The sequence below is a fragment of the Musa acuminata genome, chromosome BXJ3-2 (assembly GCF_036884655.1).
Source record: "Musa acuminata AAA Group cultivar baxijiao chromosome BXJ3-2, Cavendish_Baxijiao_AAA, whole genome shotgun sequence".
Lineage (NCBI taxonomy): Eukaryota > Viridiplantae > Streptophyta > Magnoliopsida > Zingiberales > Musaceae > Musa > Musa acuminata.
The window spans coordinates 22,536,580-22,555,689 of record NC_088350.1 but is presented as its reverse complement, the minus strand read 5'-3'; the positions used below and the strand labels follow the sequence as shown (position 1 = coordinate 22,555,689).

At 36.2% G+C, this 19,110-nt stretch overlaps 1 protein-coding gene across 1 annotated transcript; it reads left to right on the top strand.

Moving 5' to 3' along the window:
- The first annotated feature begins 7 nt into the window (after window positions 1-7).
- Window positions 8-18,053, top strand: LOC135631971 (acyl-CoA-binding domain-containing protein 6-like). The gene is made up of 18 exons (XM_065140171.1): window positions 8-334; window positions 748-818; window positions 2,804-2,867; window positions 2,937-3,008; window positions 4,407-4,610; window positions 4,705-4,782; window positions 4,969-5,079; window positions 5,187-5,253; window positions 5,343-5,404; window positions 5,847-5,986; window positions 9,522-9,648; window positions 9,741-9,855; window positions 10,719-10,807; window positions 11,948-12,031; window positions 12,122-12,307; window positions 14,259-14,414; window positions 14,510-14,569; window positions 17,640-18,053. Exons 1-18 carry the CDS (start codon window positions 188-190, stop codon window positions 17,814-17,816), a joined length of 2,010 nt encoding a protein of 669 aa, XP_064996243.1. The 5' UTR covers window positions 8-187; the 3' UTR covers window positions 17,817-18,053.
- The last annotated feature ends 1,057 nt before the right edge of the window (window positions 18,054-19,110 follow it).

Genomic DNA, 19,110 nt, shown 5'->3' with positions numbered 1-19,110 from the left:
AAGCATCGCACCGAAGGCAAGCAAGCAAATTGACTTTAGATCGAGACGACCTCTCTCCCACTCCTCGCTAAGAAATAGAGAGCGTGACTCCGCCCTTGGCTTCTCTATAAAGACTCCCACCCCGCCCTCGGTCGCCTCTTCTTTCGCTTCTTGAATTAAGCTCGCGTTTTCCTTTTGGGGAGGACGAATGGCTTCGGCCGGCCTTGCTTACCCCGATAGGTTCTACGCCGCCGCCGCCTACGCCGGGTTCGGCGGATCTCCCCAATCGTCAGCGGCGGGCGCCTCTAGGTTCCAGAATGACGTCGCCCTCTTGCTCTATGGCCTGTACCAGCAGGTGAGATCCACGGCTCCTTCCTTCGTTTCTTGAACCTCTCGTCGATCTGCATAACTTCTTTCGTGGGTTCTTCGGTCTTTCTTCCCTCGATATGTCTCAGGCCCGCGATTGCCCTTCTCTTTTCTGGAATTTCTAGTCGGTCCATTCTTCTTCGTTGATTGCGGTGGGTTTCTTGGTCTTCCTTCGGTTGGGAGGGCTCGGATCTGCTCCCCTGTTTCGTCCGTTCGACATGTTCTTTGTGCTAATCCTGATCGTGGAAGATCTGCCGTTGGGAGTCAAAATCTGTTCGATCCGTCAAATTTCTTTGGATCTGTGTCAGGGAATTGTTAGACCTACGTGACAAAGAGTTTTCCAAACCAGATCTTTGAATTGTTAACCTCCTAGTTCTTTTGGAATTTGTTTCCTGGCTGCAGGCAACCGTTGGACCTTGCACTGATCCAAAACCGAGAGCATGGAATCCTGTGGAGCACAGCAAATGGACGAGGTTGGTGTTATAGGATTTTTTTGTTATTTCAATATGTTGATAGGTCAAAGTTGTTATACTTTCTTAGAGCATGATCTGCAGGGAATTTGCTTGGTAAATTTTGATGAAAAGAAAATATTACAATTTCCTGCTACTAGATGTGACATTAAACGTACCTGTTAAACATCTATTTTGTTATTTATTTACTATCTTATGTTAGCATCTAGCGTGGCTAAATCCTTATTCTCCGATTCTGCATTGGAGATTGCTGTTCTAATCCATTTTCATGATGAAAAACTACTCCAGTATCAAAGACAGATGCTTTTGCTCTAAGCAAGATTTGAAGTACTGGTCCAGAATCTGTACTGGTCACTGGTCACTGGCTTGACTGGTTTGAGTCCAGTACACACCAACGTACCAACACATGGTACATCAGTGTACCTACCAGTCATAAGGATCATATAGAAAGAGGGAAAAAAGAGAGGAGCAGCAGAGAAGGAGAAGAGAGGAGGAGAGGGAGGAGAAGAAGAAAGTGAAACGATGAGGAGTACCAGTAGGGAGGAGAAGGCAACAATGCAACGGAGTGGCTACAGCCAGGCGGTAGGGAGGAGGAAGAAACAAAGGAGAGGAGAGCGGTATTGAGAGAGAGAGAGAGAGAGAAAGAGAGAGAAGAGGAGAATGGGAGGAAACCAAAGTATAAAAGAAGGCAGCTGCCGAAAGCTTTGAAAAATTAGAAAAGAGGATATCATTCATTGATTGATTCAAGGTAGCTTTTTTGTGTCTTGGGTAGTAAGCCTACCACCCAATACCCTCTAGTTTTGATGTTATAAGAGATGTGTACAATGGAGTTTGTCACTAGTGTTAGGACTTCGATGTATCAAGTTTTCTATAACCATAATTGTGTATCAAGAATTTAGTTTAAGTCCATAGGTTTTCAATTTAGTTATAAATGAGCTTACTAAACATATTTTGTATAAATTTCCATGATGTATGTTATATGTTATTTGTATTTGTTTGATTGATTCTATACTTGAGTAACTAAGACAAATGATAGAAACTAGATGTTTTAGACAATGTGGGGCAAAAGTGAATATATGGTGTAATTTCAGCATTGAAGAGAGAAACTTTAAAAGTATAGTTTAGATGGGCTAAATGATCCTGTGCAAAAGAGTTTTAGTACTTTGGACTTTAATTGAGCAGGAATGGAAGATTATGAAGATACTATTTATAGAGTTAAACAAGAAAAAAGGGGTGTACCCAGTAAACCAAGGCTCCTGCTAATGACCCTTAGCTAAACATGATAACTAAACTAAAAGGGGCTCAACGTGCTCCGTGATCATCATCTCCCCGTTAGCTAAAGGAAAGTTTTATAAAGCAGTTGCAAGGAATAAGCAGTGCTTTATGGTTTAGAATGTTGATCAGTTAGATAATAATAGGTACAAAAGGTTACTGTTGCTGAGGTGAGAATATTGATAGGAAATGTTCATGCTTAGGAATAATTAGGTGTGAATCCAACAAAAGATAAGGTGAGGCGAAACTATTTAAAATGATATGAATATCTCCAAAGAAGACATAGATGTCCTTGTTGGATGAGGTGAATTGATTGAGGAGGTATAGAGAGACCCAAGAAAAAAATACTAAAGTAATAAAAAGAGCTGGAATTGCTTTTAGCTTGACAAGTGATATTGCCCTAAATTGTGTCGAAATGTAGGAAAAAATCAATATTTCCAACTCCATATAGGTAGGATATCACTGCTTGTTGTATTCTTAGGTGCAAGATATGTACCTTTTTTATTCTTTCTATATATCTCAAACTCACTAGGTAACTCCTTTCACCTTTTTTTTTTCTTGATCAATTCCTTCATCTTTGTATGAGAAGTAGCATGTCAGGTTACTCTTGTACTACTACCTCTGAATTATAATCTTCCAATGATATAATTGAATGATCTATACATTACTTTTTGTTTATGTTGAATATCTAAGACTAATAACTTCTCTGCTATCAGTTGGCATGGACTTGGAAACATGGCTTCAACCGAAGCAATGCGTCTGTTCGTGAAAATTTTGGAGGTATGTGTATGCTTAGTATTGCAGTTGTCATACAAAGGTATGTTGATAATAATTTTTTTTCTCTATTAGGAAGAGGATCCTGCTTGGTATTCAAGGGTTCCTGAACTAGCAGCAGAATCTGTTGTAGATGTTGAAATGCTCGTAAGTATATTAGGAATTATTTCTTGTTTGCTAAAAGTTATAAGTCAATCATGCATTTCGGTCAAGTGATTAACAACTACTTAAGGATCATTTATTATGTGTAGCATATTTGTTGCTCATATCATGAGTGTTCATTGACATAAACAGTAAAAGAAAGGTAAAAATATCTTGTTGACAGAAGTGCAAAAAGTTGATAGGTTTCGAGTCTGGCATATTATATCTTTCGAATGCTATTTTGTTTTATATTAAGACATCTGTTTGTTATTGTTTAGTATTTTTAGACTATTTACATCCACTGTTTGAACTCCACTTGGATCATGTGATACTCTTGCATTGGATGATTGATTCAAGTACCTATGATTATGAAACCTTTGTTCTAATTAGGGATTTATTATTTTTTTTCCATTTCTTTTTCACTGCTTTGAGCTCCTTGTCTGTAGTTCATTTATCACTTATGCTGGTTGTAACAAACGCTTTGTCCTGAATCCCCTAAATGAAAAAGCACACGCTCCAGAGTTTATCCCAGTCACCCAAGGATTCTTGCTACTTCGAATTGAGAATGTAACTATTTGGCTCTCCTTTTTGTGAACTTGATTATTCAGCCTTTGAGAAGCCTTGAAGTAAGCTTAATCATGAAAGAGGTTTATGGTAGGGCTTAGTAGTTTTTGATATATTCAGATGTTGTGTAGCCCTTTCACTTGGTAGCAAGTCCAAAACTTGTCAAAGTCTAACTGACAATATTTGGAGGATGCAAATCTCATGTATTATACATATCGATAGACATAATGAATTGTTAGCAAGGTCAGATTCCATAAATTAGTCAAATGGAGATAATATATCCTATCAAGATGTCTCAAATATCCAATGTTTTGGAACAATAAGAAAAAAATGATGAAGTAATCAGCTTAAAATGATTAAGGGCTTGAAGAAAGGCTTTGGAACAGTGAAGAAAGAAATATTTGGAATTGGGTGCAAGATTGGCCAAACTACGGTTGAATTGGATGCAAAAAATTTGACGACCGAACAAACACCATCACAGCTCATTTGCACTTGCCACAGAATGGGATCTCAAGGATGATTAGGTAAATAGTAAATACTTTATGTTTCTTTTTGTGACGGTGCATTGTTCTATGGCTTTAAATGCAATACTATGGAATCTGAGTCCACAATCATGATTTGGTAGTTTAGTCTTCCTGTTGATCTAGCTTGTTTAATTTCAAGCTCTAATATCATACAAGTGCTATCTTCACCAATATAGACATATATCTTTGTGTCCTTGCCTAGTAAGGATAATTTAAATAACTATTTTGATCTAATTATGTTTGAGAATAAATATTTTCTTTGACTTGTATATGAATTATCATCATCCGTTCTTATCCTGTTAATTTACCTTCTTAGAAACCAAAAGTTGAGCCAGCTACTGTGTCAGCATCGGAAAATGGAGACTCCTTACCTGAGACAAAAACTATTTCAACGGAAAATGGACTTCTGTTGGAGACACAGGACAAGGATGTTGTAATGGAGGGTCTTGGCTTAGTCAGTATATATGATCAATGGGTTGCTCCATCAGTATCTGGACAACGCCCTAAGCCTCGTTATGCGGTGTTATCTCTATTCTTTGATTAATTTTATATTGAAGCAGTGAAATTATTCTTATTCCATTGACAACCAAATTGTGTCTGACATCTATTTGCAGCATGGAGCAGCTGTTCTACAAGAAAAAATGTATATCTTTGGTGGAAATCACAATGGTCGTTACCTTAGTGATGTCCAGGTATGTTGATAATGATGAAACAAGTAGGCACAATTGCATTTGATCAGCTCCTAGTTACTTTTGTATTTCTTCTTCTGGAAGTGTTTTATTTTAATTAGTAGAACTGTTCTAACCTGTCCTGATTTTCACTTATGTTTACTAATTAAGTCTGAATTTAATGGCTATGTCTATATTTATTTACCGAAGGTTCTGGATTTGAAAAGCTTGACATGGTCAAGAATAGAAGCTAAGGCACTTGCAGGGTCCTTGGATTCCTCAATCACTGGTTCAGTTGCGCCCTCTGCTGGCCATTCCTTGGTAACATATTGCTCCGCTGCAAGAACTACAGTTGTTAATGGCTAATAGCTAAATCGTTGAGGGACTATGTAATAGGAATTTTCATGGTCGCTTGTTAATCATTGCAGATTCCTTGGGGTGACAAAATTTTATCTATCGGAGGGCACACCAAGGATCCATCTGAGACAATTACAGGTTCAAGTCATTTTGCTTACACGGACTTCCCTACCAACTTCTCAATTTTTTTTCCACTCAGAATGACAATTTAGTTACCATTATGCCAGTGAAGGAATTTGATCCTCAAACTTGTCTCTGGTCGAACTTAAAGACATATGGGAAACCACCGGTAAGTTTTATTCGATCTGTGTTCAGCATATATTCTAGACCATTAGATCTCATGAAGCTTGTTTGTGTTCTAATCTTCTTGAAGTCGATTTGTTTTGAAATTTTGAACTTTTATGTTTACAAAAACTGAAACTTTAAATAACTTATAGTTTGAGGAAGGAGCAACTGTTTGCCATGGAATATATTACCATTGGCCTTTTTCTTTCAATTACTATTTTTCTAATTGTGGTAAAACTTGCCTTGCAAGCATCTGATGATTAGTTTGTTACATTTTTTTTCATTATGTTATGGATGCGAAATAAGATTTTGATAAAATAGGATTGGACAGGTTAAGGAATTAATTATTGTTAGGATTATTTGGTTTTTCTAATTTAAACATCCAGTTTTTTTGAAACCTAGCTATCATTGCCTACATTTCATTTTTAATCTTCTTTCTCTTGTAGATTTCTCGAGGAGGCCAATCGGTCACCCTTGTTGGGAACACTTTGGTTATATTTGGAGGCGAAGATGCTAAGAGATCTCTTCTAAATGACTTGCACATTCTTGACTTGGAAACTATGACCTGGGATGATATTGATGCCATGTAAGAGTTACTTTTCTTTTATTAATAATTCAGTTTCTTTTTTGACACATTGGTAAAATAAATTCAAGTTCCCAGCAGGCCACATTTTATACACCTTAAAAATATATCATTTAAAGAACCTGACAATTACTTAATTCTACGTGGGTGTGATTGGTGAATGGTCATCAGATAAACCTAGCTAGAAGTTGTGAGGGGGAAAATGAGCTATTGGCTCTTCATTCTGGACCTATCTTCATCATTTTAATGTACTTTATGTCTACAAGGTCTTTAATGGAGACAATGGCATGCTCAGTTTGGGCATTTTGATAAGTACAGTGCAAATCAGAATGCCTTCATCTACAAATAACTTTTGGTTAGATAATTATCTACCCTCAGTAGAATCCGATAGGTGGATATTTCTGATCTTTCAGGAGTAGTTAGAAGTTAGAACAAGACATGCTATTCTTGGATCTGACATGAAAATACGCAGAAGTGAAAGATCTTTGCACAAATATGATAAGATTACAAAAGTGTACTTAATAAAGTGTTCTACATGAATCAGCTAAAAGCATACATTTAATGGGTGAAAAGACTTCCAACTTTACCTTCCTTTTCCTCCTTAACTTGATCCCATGGCCTTTCCAGAGTTAACTCTTCATTTTTGTATGCATGTTAAAACAAAAGAAAAAAGTAGAAAACTTGCATGAACATGAAATCCGACTATTTTCATTCTCATATATATATACTTAATATATTCATCATTGCTGGCAGTGATTTAAAAAGCGCTAGGCGCCAAGGTCCAAAAACGCCCGAGGCGCTAGGCGCTCGCCCAAGCGCTCGCCCGAGCGAAACGAGGCGCTAAAATATAAAAATATATAATATAATTAATATAATTATTTAAATAAAAAATATGCTATTAAATTAAGAAAATCGAATACAAGATCACAATGTCATATTAATAAAAAGTCTCAAAAATTAAAATAATAAAATTTTACATCAAATCTATTGAGTTGCTCTATACACTTGCCATTTATTCTGAAACCTAACAATAATTTTAAATAAATAAAAATTAATAGTATTAAAATCAAAATAATATATTATTAATCTAATAAATAAAAATACTATTATTAGTATACAGTTAACTGTTAATATATTGTTAACAGTATAGTGAGAAGAGTGTGAGAAGACCGAGGTTGCTAAGGCAACGACAGCGGGAGCGGGAGCGGCGAGCGATAGCGTGAGCGGGAGCTACGAGCGGCAGCGGGTGTGGAAGTGGGAGCGGGAGCTGCGAGCGACAAGCGGCGACAACAACGATGAGCAACGATTGTGGCAGTGGCGAGTAGCGACAGTGGCAGTGGCAGCAGAGAGCAACGACAACGGAGAAGAAACCTCGACAGCAAAATCGCGAGTGTTAGGGTTGGGGAAGTCGGAGAAATCGTGAGAGGGAACCTATCGGTGATTTAGTTGGTTCGATTGAACCAACTAAAGCACCGGAGACTGAACCAGACGTAAAACACTGGTTCGGTCGCCTGGTTTAACCCGGGCGCTCGCCCGAAGCGCCCGGCGCCTGGGCTCGGGCGAGCGCCTAGGCGGCGCCTCGTTGAAGCGAGGCGCTTGGACATGAAGCGAGGTGCTCGAGCCTCGCCTCGCCTTGCCCGAGCGCCTAGGCGAGCACCCGAGCGCCTATTGAAATCACTGATTGCTGGCAACTACTAATCAAAGTCATCAGTGTTTCATCATTATCTTTAATTTATGACTGTAACAAATAAGGGTTGTAATTCATTTTGAATAGGAAATTCAATTGTTTATAAGAATGTTTTATGTGCCTAGCATGTTTAATCATGTATGAACTTTGAATGTTGAACCATGTTGTGCTTGCGTCAGCTTGTACCAGGTTCAAGTTAAGGCCTGTGACTCTGCTAGGTAAAAGATGGATGCATGCTCATCAATGCCTTGAACTAGCATGATGCATGTTACATCAATTTCCACTAGCAAGGCACCACAAAAGACATGCACCTTTGTGTCATGCTATGATTTCGTTGGTGTACAATATATATATAGCAGTAGTTTTGACATTTTAATTGTTTGGTGTTCACATAGACAACAAAATTCTATTGTAATATTTAAATTCCCTGCATCACGAGCATCTGGAACTTAGTCTTTCTTTAAATTTTTTTTATGTGCATACTTGCCCGAAGTTGTTTTCCCTATTAAGTGCTTGTTTCTTTTCCCTTTGTAAAATAATCTTAGCTCCAACACTAGTTGCAAGTTCTTTTGAGCTAGTTTTACAGAAGTACTACTTCAACTATTTGTGCATATATACATATATAATTTCTTTTGACATATGTTTAAAGTTCATGAATGTATTTCTCATTTGCTTTTAATTCCTGATGTATTCAAGTAATCTGCAAAGTTGACGTATTGTTGCTTCTTTCACCTTATATATACAGTTACATATAAGAGATTGTGTTGCTTATGTATTCATTATCACTAAAATTCGTAAATCATGTTAAAAGGGCAACTATTAATGAAATCAGTGGGGTTCTTTTTAAGTTCCATACATGTATTGAAGTGCCTGGATGCCAGTGTGTTTGTTGTATCAGTATACAGGATGTAAAGACACTGTGTGCACAATGTGTACTAAACTCATGGTTCATACCTGTTATTGGCAGCTACAGTAGACAATCTTATCTTTGTTTATACATCAATTGAGATGCCTTTTAATCTGGCATCTATCTTGATAGTATTTAAATTAATGACTATCTTTATGTCTCTCTGAAGACCTCCAATACACCAACCATACTCCTAGTTAACTCTTGAGACCTTAGGGATATCATGTGTGATTTTCTTTTTCTTGTAATGTGTGAACCAGATCCTCACCAAGTCACTATGATTGATATTTAATGAATCTAATTGATGTACTTAAATCTTTTGTGATTCTTAACCTTTTCCAGAATCTTTATAAAAATGATGTGCATGCAGGGAACATCTGAAGGTCATTCTTTGCTTGTTAAGACCTTCATTAATTGCCTTCATCATATAGTACACCATATCTTGCTGACTGTATTTAATATAGCATTCTGCTTCACTGAGAATAGTTTTGACTTGTCTTCTGACATGTAACTTCTAGTGAAGGCATTGATTAATGACTATTAGTAAGAAATTTGTAGACCTAAATTACAAGGTAGTGGTAATAGTTTTTCTCCGTGTGGAAACATGTAATTTACGTGCATTTGACAGACATCGTGAGATCTTTACACAAGTTCATTGGTATAGGAAACATTTAGTTAGATGTGACTTCATCATATAACTCACCAGTTTTTAAGTTTGGAAAGGAGGAATGCTTCAAGATACACACAATCACATTTCATGATATTGTTCTCTCATTCTAAGTTTTGACCTCTTAATGCTAACATTAGGTCTGTTCAATGTTCATCTCTTTTAAGCACAAAGCTGTCTTGTGAATTTTGTTCTATTAGATTACCATCGTAATCATGTGATTATGAACAATCCAATTAAATGTTTCTCTGTTAATTCTCTCTTTATTGTGTTTTAGTGGTACACCTCCGGCCCCAAGATCGGACCATGCTGCTGCTTGCCATGCAGATCGGTACCTTTTAATTTTTGGTGGTGGATCTCATGCCACATGCTTTAATGATCTTCATGTCCTTGACTTGCAGACTGTAAGAGCAACTTCTTTTTTTAGATGTTATGACACAAAGATAATGGGTTAAAATCTTTGTTAACATTTATTTTTTAATTTGACCTTTTGCAGATGGAATGGTCAAGACCAAAGCAGCAGGGTGTGACTCCCGGCCCACGAGCTGGCCATGCTGGTGTAACCGTGGGGGAAAACTGGTTCATTGCTGGAGGTGGTAATAATATGAATGGTATGTTTGTAAAACTTCTATTTTGTTTCCTATATCATGCCTTTATTTGTTTTTAAAACGAACATTCTTGAAGTGATAGGTTGTGCACGCTTGCTCTATCCAAGACTTTGTTTCCGATCTAGTTGGCATATGAACTTTCTTTCTGAAGCTCCAGTTCAAACTTCAAACAACATGCTACATAGTTATAATTAGATAAAGCAATATGGTGACTGAAGCTAAAGTCATGAATAAGGTAGTCAAAAGGTTTTGGAAAATAGAAGGGCTAATTCTAAATAATTATTTGAGTATGAAAATATCAAAGATGAAAGCATCATAAAGAGTGCCAGGTTGTTCAGTCTGATTTAATCTACTTTCTAATGAGTGATTTGGTTGGTTTGGTCTTGTTAATGAGAAACTGAATGTTTGCAACATTGACCAAATAAATCGTATCAAACTGGATGTACCTATTTAGCTGTGTCAGTTTATCTAATTTTTCTTTCTAACACTGAACTTTAAAATGAATTGTCTACATGGAATCCTGATTCTGGTCCGGATAAGCATATGTTGGTCATTATTTAATTTTGCTTTCTAACACTGAACTTTAAAGCATTAATTTGACTAGAATTTGGTCATTATTTCCTTTTTTGGTTTTTCTTCCTGTTGTGTACAATTATGGATTTAATACATTACATTATTTTACATTATGAATGCAAAAAATCATGACTGTTAACAACTTAACACCATGTTGTTGTTTGATTGAATGGATTTTCACTGATTGTATATTTAAGTGAATGATAGAATAATGTTCACTTTTGAAGTAGAAAGATTGTGGGTTTTCTTTTTTCTATTCTTCTAAATTTAGAGCTCATGCCTTCTTTTTCCAGGGATCTCTGAGACACTTGTTCTGAATATGGCCACATTAGTCTGGTCAGTTGTCACCACTGTTCAAGGACGTGTGCCCCTTGCTAGTGAGGTACACTCATCTTTTTGGCTAGTCAGTTTTCATAGGGTTGATAGATACTACACGTTTGTGGCTCTGAAATTCATATCTAGATGATAATAAAAACTGCTTCCAACTTAACGTTAACTTTGTTGTTACTAATAGCTGTATGAGATAAATGCAAAAATATGACAGACACAATCCATGCAATGCTATAACAGTATATATCATGACCATATGTACCTTTGGTGATTAATTAGACTTGCTTATACTTCATAATGGGTGAGAACAAAGATAAGATAAAAAATGCATGTATTGATTAAGGTAAACAATGTCTGATAACATGCATAAAAAATTATTTTATTTTATATATTTTTAGTGAATGTATTTTATGGAGATATTCTGGAGCATCAATTGTCAATAATTTGTTGTTTAAAATGGCCTAACCGCCTAAGCATGTAAATTTTATTTATTGATTGCATTTTACTATGACTTCCTAGAATTGATAACCTTCTGGATTATGATCAAACAAACTGAAGGATATCATGTCATATAAGAAATGCAATAAAATTATTATTAATTAGACAAAGTATGGTTTAATTTTTTATTCTCTTGTGGAATAGTGTAGGAACTAATTTTAGTGAGATGTTTATATCTGTTAATCAACTCTTGATGTTTGTAATTGGATGTCAGCTGTTTAATTTCTCCACTGGGGTTATTGAAGCATACCAAAGAGGAAAGCGAAAAAAATGAACTTGCTAAACAAGTCAATAATAAATTGCAGTGACCTCTGATATAACTCTTATTAGTTGATGGAACTGCAACAATACTGTTATTTTATTATAGCAGCGGAAATTCTGATATATAATAGTTTAATCATGAATGAGCTTTTCTGGAATAAGGTTTTGCACAATATGTTCACTGTCTTTACTTACTGAATGGTTGCACCTTATGATTGACTAAAAATTATATGTTCAGCGAATGCAAATGATTATAGGAACTCATTAACTGTGAGCTCACTTTATTTGTCAGTTAGCATCATATGACTGAGAAGAGGAACTGTTTCTTCTTTTTTTTATAAATTTAAATGTAGAAAGGCATCCTGTTGTACATGATTACAGTAGTGAATGTTTCTGAAGAGGAAATTACTAATGTTGAGAGTTACTTTTTTAGGGTTTAAGCTTGGTAACAAGCACCTACAAGGGAGAAGATTTTCTTGTGTCATTTGGAGGTTATAATGGGCGTTATAGCAATGAGGTAAACCTAAGTTTCAATTTATGTTTGTTTTGTCTATTCTGGTGTTTTGGCTGCTTGAGTTGTATTCATGCAAATTTTCTGGTTGGTTAGGTCTATGTTCTTAAACCAAGCCACATCTCAGATCTGCAGTCGAGGATGATAGATGGGCCTGTGTCAGACACCATTGCTGCAGTGCTTCCAACAACAAATACAAGTAGGGATATGGAACCTGAGATTGAAGGAGCTCAAGATAAAAAGATAAAGGAAATTGAGATGGACAATGGTGATTCAGAGCTGGTAGGGATGTAACATGAAAAGTTTCCTGTCTGTGAACTTTTTAATTGATTAGCATCAGCTTATACATAAAAACCAAGGTTCGCCGAACCGTACCGTACCGACGTTTCGACGCTGGCTCGGTATGGTACGGTACGGCGTACCGAGCGGTATACCGAGGTGTACCGCTCGGTACACTTGATTTCACCGATTTATCCCTCCGAAAATACCTGAAAATTAAAAAAAAAGTTAGGATAGAGTTTTCAAGTTACAAATAAATATAGTAATAATATAAGTTTAGCAAAATCAATGTAAATTTGGTAAAAATAGCATCACATATCTTTTTCGGGCTTTGAGGTAGTCTTGTTCGAGGTTCGTATTTCAGCTCGTTATAGATTGAAATATCTATAGAAAAATCAGTTGAATTGTTAGACTATTTTATTACAATATAAACTCTAAAATTCAAATGAATTAAATAATCATATATCTAGATATACCTGATTGTTAATTCTACCACCAAAACGAACGACAGGCCTCCACGGGTGGTGGATCGGGGTCCTCGATCCGATACATATCAATATGATACGTTTGTTTGACCCAATCATGAAATTGATCACATGACATAGTGTATTGATACACCGTATGCCATTGATGCATCAATGTGGTACTGATTGTAGATTGATCGTCATAAATCATATTTGTCCGAGGCAGCTCTTGAGGCATATATTGGTGTTGTTCTGTATCATGCTGTTGCTCAGAGAAGGATGACCAACTATCACCATACTGTTGTTGCCCATATGATTCTTCATAATACGATGGCTGTGAATACGATGAGTCTCTTTCTGTGTCTATATCATGTATGCTCTGTCGCATTTGTTCATATTCATCCACTGCCTTCCCCTTCCCCTTCTCCTTTCCCTTCCGCGCATAAACTTAACCAGTACCTTGTCGAGTTTCATGATCTAAATCTTGAGTGGCATGTGTAAAATATTGCTCCTCAGTCCATTCACCACCCTCAAGTTGTGCAGACGAGACCAACGACTGCCCGGTGTCACCGCCATCATCTGTTGAGGCACTGCTGTCCGTGTTGCTGTCATGTCTCTGGACCGAACGAGAAAGAGAATGTGATTGTGAAGGTGTCTCGTCGCCCGACTCGATTCTTTCCAACGATGCAACTGATGCTATTGCCTTCCCCTTTGCCTTTGCACGTTGGGCGGACGAGTGTGACCGTTGGGTATCGGTAGTTCCTCGAGCAGTTTGACTCATACCTCTTGATTAGAAAGTTCTTCCTCTTAATCTTCCCAAATTTACCTCGATTGAATTCACAAATCGTTGTTTTATAGAGTTTATGAGAGAAAAGAAATGTTTGAGAGAGAGTTTAAGAGTGTATAATGAAATAGGGGAGAGAAGATTAGTTTAAATAGGAGGAGAAATGGCTACAACGATCAATTTGACCGTTGGAGCACTGTAGCACTGCTACAGTGTGGTAACGGTCGATTTCGACCGTTACCGAGTGGTATCGGGCGGTAACGGTCGAAATCGACCGTTACCAAATGGTACCGGGCGGTAACGGTCGAAATTTCGACCGTTACCGCCCGATACAGGCTTTTTTTGGTGTACCGCCCGGTAGAGGGCGGTCCGCGTACCGGTCGCCTCTCGGACCGGTACGTACCGCCCGTACCGGGCGGTACACATCGGTATGGCGAACCTTGATAAAAACTGAAACTAATTGCCAAATTTATAGAATAGCTAATTTTTTTTCCATTCCTTGCTGGATTCCTTAATCAAATTTATAGCATAGCTAAATTATTTTCATATATGGTGGTAGGCTGGTAGCATTGTATGTATAACTGTTTTCTGGGTGAATAATAAAATTTGAAAGTCATTTAGAATTGTGAAATAAGATTTTTATTAATTTCTCTTTTATATGATGTTTTCAACATAGTTATCGTCTAACTTCCCTTGAACTTTTCAGAATATTAGAAATGAAGAAACAATAGAAAGAATTGTGGAAAGCCTGAAGGCAGAGAAAGAAGAACTAGAATCAACATTTAACAAAGAGCAATTGCAGAATCTCCAAATTAAGCAAGAGCTAGCTGAAGCTGAGTCTAGAAACACTGAACTCACAAAGGCAAGCTTCATATCTGTTCTTTATCAAAATAGATATTTATCTGAAGATAAAATGATTAGCATAAATAAATTATATATTATTTCTGGACTATGCAGGAGCTTCAGTCCGTTCGTAGTCAGCTTGCTGCTGAACAGTCAAGGTGCTTTAAACTTGAGGTATGCATGCGAATTAACTGATAACTTATCAGTTTGGATGTTTTGATCCACTTTTGTTCCTATGTAAGTTCCAGAACCTATCACACTTTTGCCTTAACTTATCACACTTGCATGAGCTAAGTGGTAAATCACATCTAGAATTGGTATGCACATGCATATCTTAAATTTTATCAACTTCGAGGAAGTAATATCTTCAAAATGCATAGGCAGCAGTTTGTGGTGTTAGTCAATGTATTTGCATGATAACTTGCAAATATACTGCTTCAAGCTATAAACCATCATGATGTACAATTGTGGTAAATGATAATAGATTAGGGATTTAAATTTCTTGTTATTGTTCTCGCATTCACTTCGTTGAAAATTTTAGAATAGTGAATGTGATTGGAATTATTATCTCCATCTTAGGAGTCTATCTTGGATCATATGATTAGTGAATAAGTAACTATAGTTTATGCATTTAAGAATCCAGATAATGTCTAAGCCCTTTGTAGGAGTTCCTTTTTTTGTTTAAACACCTTGAAAATTTCCATGAATTTAAAAGAATGATGTTTAGCTTCTCTAGTATTCTTTCTTTATGTAGATATTGTATTCTCACCGTTACTCTTAAACCTTGCTTTAACATCTTCAATATTTACCTATGCTTTGGTTACTTCACTTAAAAATTTATTTCTTGCTCCTAAAAAAGATAAACTAAAGATACGACTTCAGTTGACCAGATTTACCTACTTGCATCCTCTTTCTTATCTAGATTTTTTTTTACTACTTGTTCCTTGTTTGTAATTGACTCTTTGTATTCTTTGGAATATGGACTAGTAATGTATGATTTCTTTCTAGATTTTTGTACATAAGCTGTATATTTTCTTTGTTTTCTATGTTAGGATGGCAACCAGTGAATCCTTTAAAAACCAATCTCTAAAACATAATTTTGGAGCAGATGCTTATTAAGAATTCTTACCTGCTTCAAATCCTTGATTTGATTTCATTATCGCCATGTTTAAAATGATAAAAAGATAATATTTTTTTCATTGCTATTGAGTACAGAAGCTGAGATAAGATGATTGTTATTTTGAATATATATGGCAGGTCGGGGGTTGGGCGGGTGGGGGCGGTGGGGAACATGAGTTCATAAGATCGAAAATTTATGCCTTAGATAAATTTATGCATACAATAAAGAGCTGAACAACGAACAAAGGTTATGTTGGCATTGTTGATCAATAGGATGAATCAACAGCCTGTTAAAGTAAAGCCATAGCAAAGAATGACACCAAGGCAAATGCACAGACTGCAATGAAGGCAATGAAGCAATAGTCAAGCAATGAAGTCCTATGAACAATCATCCATCATTTTTTTTGTTCAAACCATAGTTGTGAAACAGCCTAGGCAATGGACCAATCCTATAGCCAGGCAAAAGATGCCTATGTGATAGCCCAAGTGGCAAACTTTTAGTGCAATCGTCCCAATTATCTTTTGGGTCATCCAGAACATTTTGTGTTGTAGAAGTTAAATACTGTTCATGAGAAATTAGCATTTCAATATGCCTCAAAATTTCCATAGCAATGACAATATAATTTGGAGGCATTTTCAAGCAGTGATTTAAATAGGCGCTCGGGTGAGGCGAGGCCCCAGCAGCTCATGTGTGGACTACGCGACGCCCTTCAATGAGGCGCTGCTTGGGCGCTTGCCCGAGCCTAGCTACCGAGCGCTTCGAGCGAGTGCCCGGTTCATATAAGGTAATCAAACCAGACTTTTAAGTCTAGTTCGGTTCAATAGTAATTAGTTGGTTTGATTGAACCAACTAACGCAGTTTCTTACCTCAAAAGTTGCCCTTCACGCTCGCACGACCCTGAGCCAACCCTAGCGTTTTCTCCTGCTGCCTCTGACGCAATCTTCCTCTATCGCTGATCGAGTCTTCCTTTGTCACCGATCTTTCTCCCGCTGCTTCTGCTGCAACTGTTGTTCGCTGCTTCCACCATTGTTGCTATTGTCGTTCACAACACTGCCATAGCTATCTTAGACTAATCCTCCACCGCTGCTACTGTCAACTTCTCACCGTTACTTCTCTTCCCACTTTCCATTGTTGGTGATATTTTTTATCCCTTTGTTAATTATATTATATATTTTTTATATTTTAATATTTTAGAGTGTCTTGTTTCGTTTGAGCGAGTGCCTCAAGTGTTTTGGGACCTTGGTGCCTTTTGGCGCCTAGCGCTTTTTAAATCACTATTTTCAAGAACAATCCTCGTTAATAGAAGCAATTAGTTTAAAAAAAATGACTCCTACAGAGTATCTTAGCTCAAACAACAATAGATGTGTGTACTGCACATGTAGATATATTTGGTTTTCATATTTGAATATACATATTGCAAATCTTTAAATATGTAGGTATGTGTCATTATGATGGTGCAGGTGACAAATCATAGATGTGCTCTAGGGCTTGTTTGCTGTGCAGGTGACTCATCTATTGTGAGATTGGTTTAAACCAAGGACATGGTATTAAATTAAGATTTTTTTGGGCCTGCATCAGTATATTGGATATTTGCATGTAGATGAAGTTATACCAGTAATACTTGGTACGTATCATGGGGTCAAACTTGATGTTGAGATCCATGTGATTGATGTATTTGATGAAGGATTACATGTCAAGGGATCTAGATGTGTAATAGAAGGCACGAGTGCATGAGTCTACTTCGGCAAGCAGACAGATTACTTCTGTGGTTGTACCATCGACACTTAGGACACAAGGTGCAATTAGTTTTGAGTAATCCATTGAATTAAAGAAAATTCATGTTAGTGTTATCTTTTACAGCTCAAGGAAACATAAGATGGAAGTTTCTTTTTCTTCTTTCCCTTTTGGAAACCATTTCTTCCACTATATACTGTGCAAAATAGTTGATGTTGTAGTCTTGTTTTTTCCTTTTTTATGTGTTCTACTTGTTAACTGAAATCCATACATATGAAATACATTGCTTCTCTCTTTTGTTACTGCATTGTAAACTATAATATTTCATCCGGGAGTGTTAAGTCTACAAAGGCTGCAAGTACCTAATGGTTGGAATATTATTGCCGACAGGTTGATGTCGCAGAACTACGACAGAAGTTACAAGCGATGGAAGCGCTAGAGAAGGAAGTTGAGTTGCTTCGACGGCAGAAGGCAGCTTCTGAACAGGAAGCTCTGAGTGCTAAGCAGAGGCAAGATTCGGGTGGATTATGGGGTTGGCTTGCTGGAAGCCCACCACCGGAGAAATAAATCTCAACTCCACCTAAAAGCCATAACCGTCCATAATAGCTATTCGTTATCATCATCTGTTGCTTACAAGTCAATGCGATCTTCACTAAGCCTGTAGAATCCCTCAGTTCAGTCATTTCTTTTCTTCCTTTTTTTTTTCTAATCTCTTTCTATTTTTCTTTCTCGTGTTCATTCCAAAGTGATCACAATAATTGATGAGATTTTATCTTATACCAAATTTGTTCTTCTTGTGCTCCAGCACCGGCCTCTCTAGCGACATCAGACCATCTGCACTCTCGTTCCATTTTCTTTTCTCCCCTGTTCCGTTGTTGCTCAAGATTTACTATTTGGAGTTAGTAAAATGAAGTTTGAAAGTGTTTTTCGTACATTAATTGATATTTGAATTTAAAAATAGTATCACGATTTAAAAAGAGAACTCAACATAAGCACACACAAAAAAAAAGCACCGGCTATATATATATATATCACTTTTTATCTTTTTTGTATTTTAGATGCATGAATAAAATAGGATGTTATATTTTTATTTTCATTGCTGTTATCAATAGGAGTGTAACAAAAAATAGATAATTTTAAAATTGAAACATGCTAATATACTAAACAAGAGTTTTTCCTATACATAGTGATTTTGACACCTGTATATAACTATAACCCTTAACCAAAAGAAAAATATAATATAATTTTTTCAAAATTTATACACAAAATACCCATAGGTATCGTTCATATCTGCGTTAGCATAAGTTTCACATGTTCAGTTTCCTACCTAATCACTTGAATGAGGTTCTAGTATTTTTATCTACAAAATAGGGTCAATAGTGAGTAATCACTATATATATATATATATATATATATATATATATATATATATATATATATATATATATATATATATATATATATATATATATATATATATATATATATATATATATATATATATATATATATATATATATATAAATCATGGGCATAAAATATTTAATGGTAAATATCTCATCCTACAACTTTTTTAGCAAGCGTAACCCTACTACACAGTATATGCACAATAAGGATGTAAAATTATATGATAAAATAATTTAAAATACTTATATGTACATGTAGGAAATATAACAAATTCATGAACTTCTATACTGCATATTATAACATATATGTGTATTCTCATATTGCACTTCATCGTAATATATATGTGCACTCCCAAATCGTATGTTATAATATATACATGTACTCCTACACCACACATTATAATATATAAGTATAATCCCACACCACACATTATAATATATACGTACACTTACAC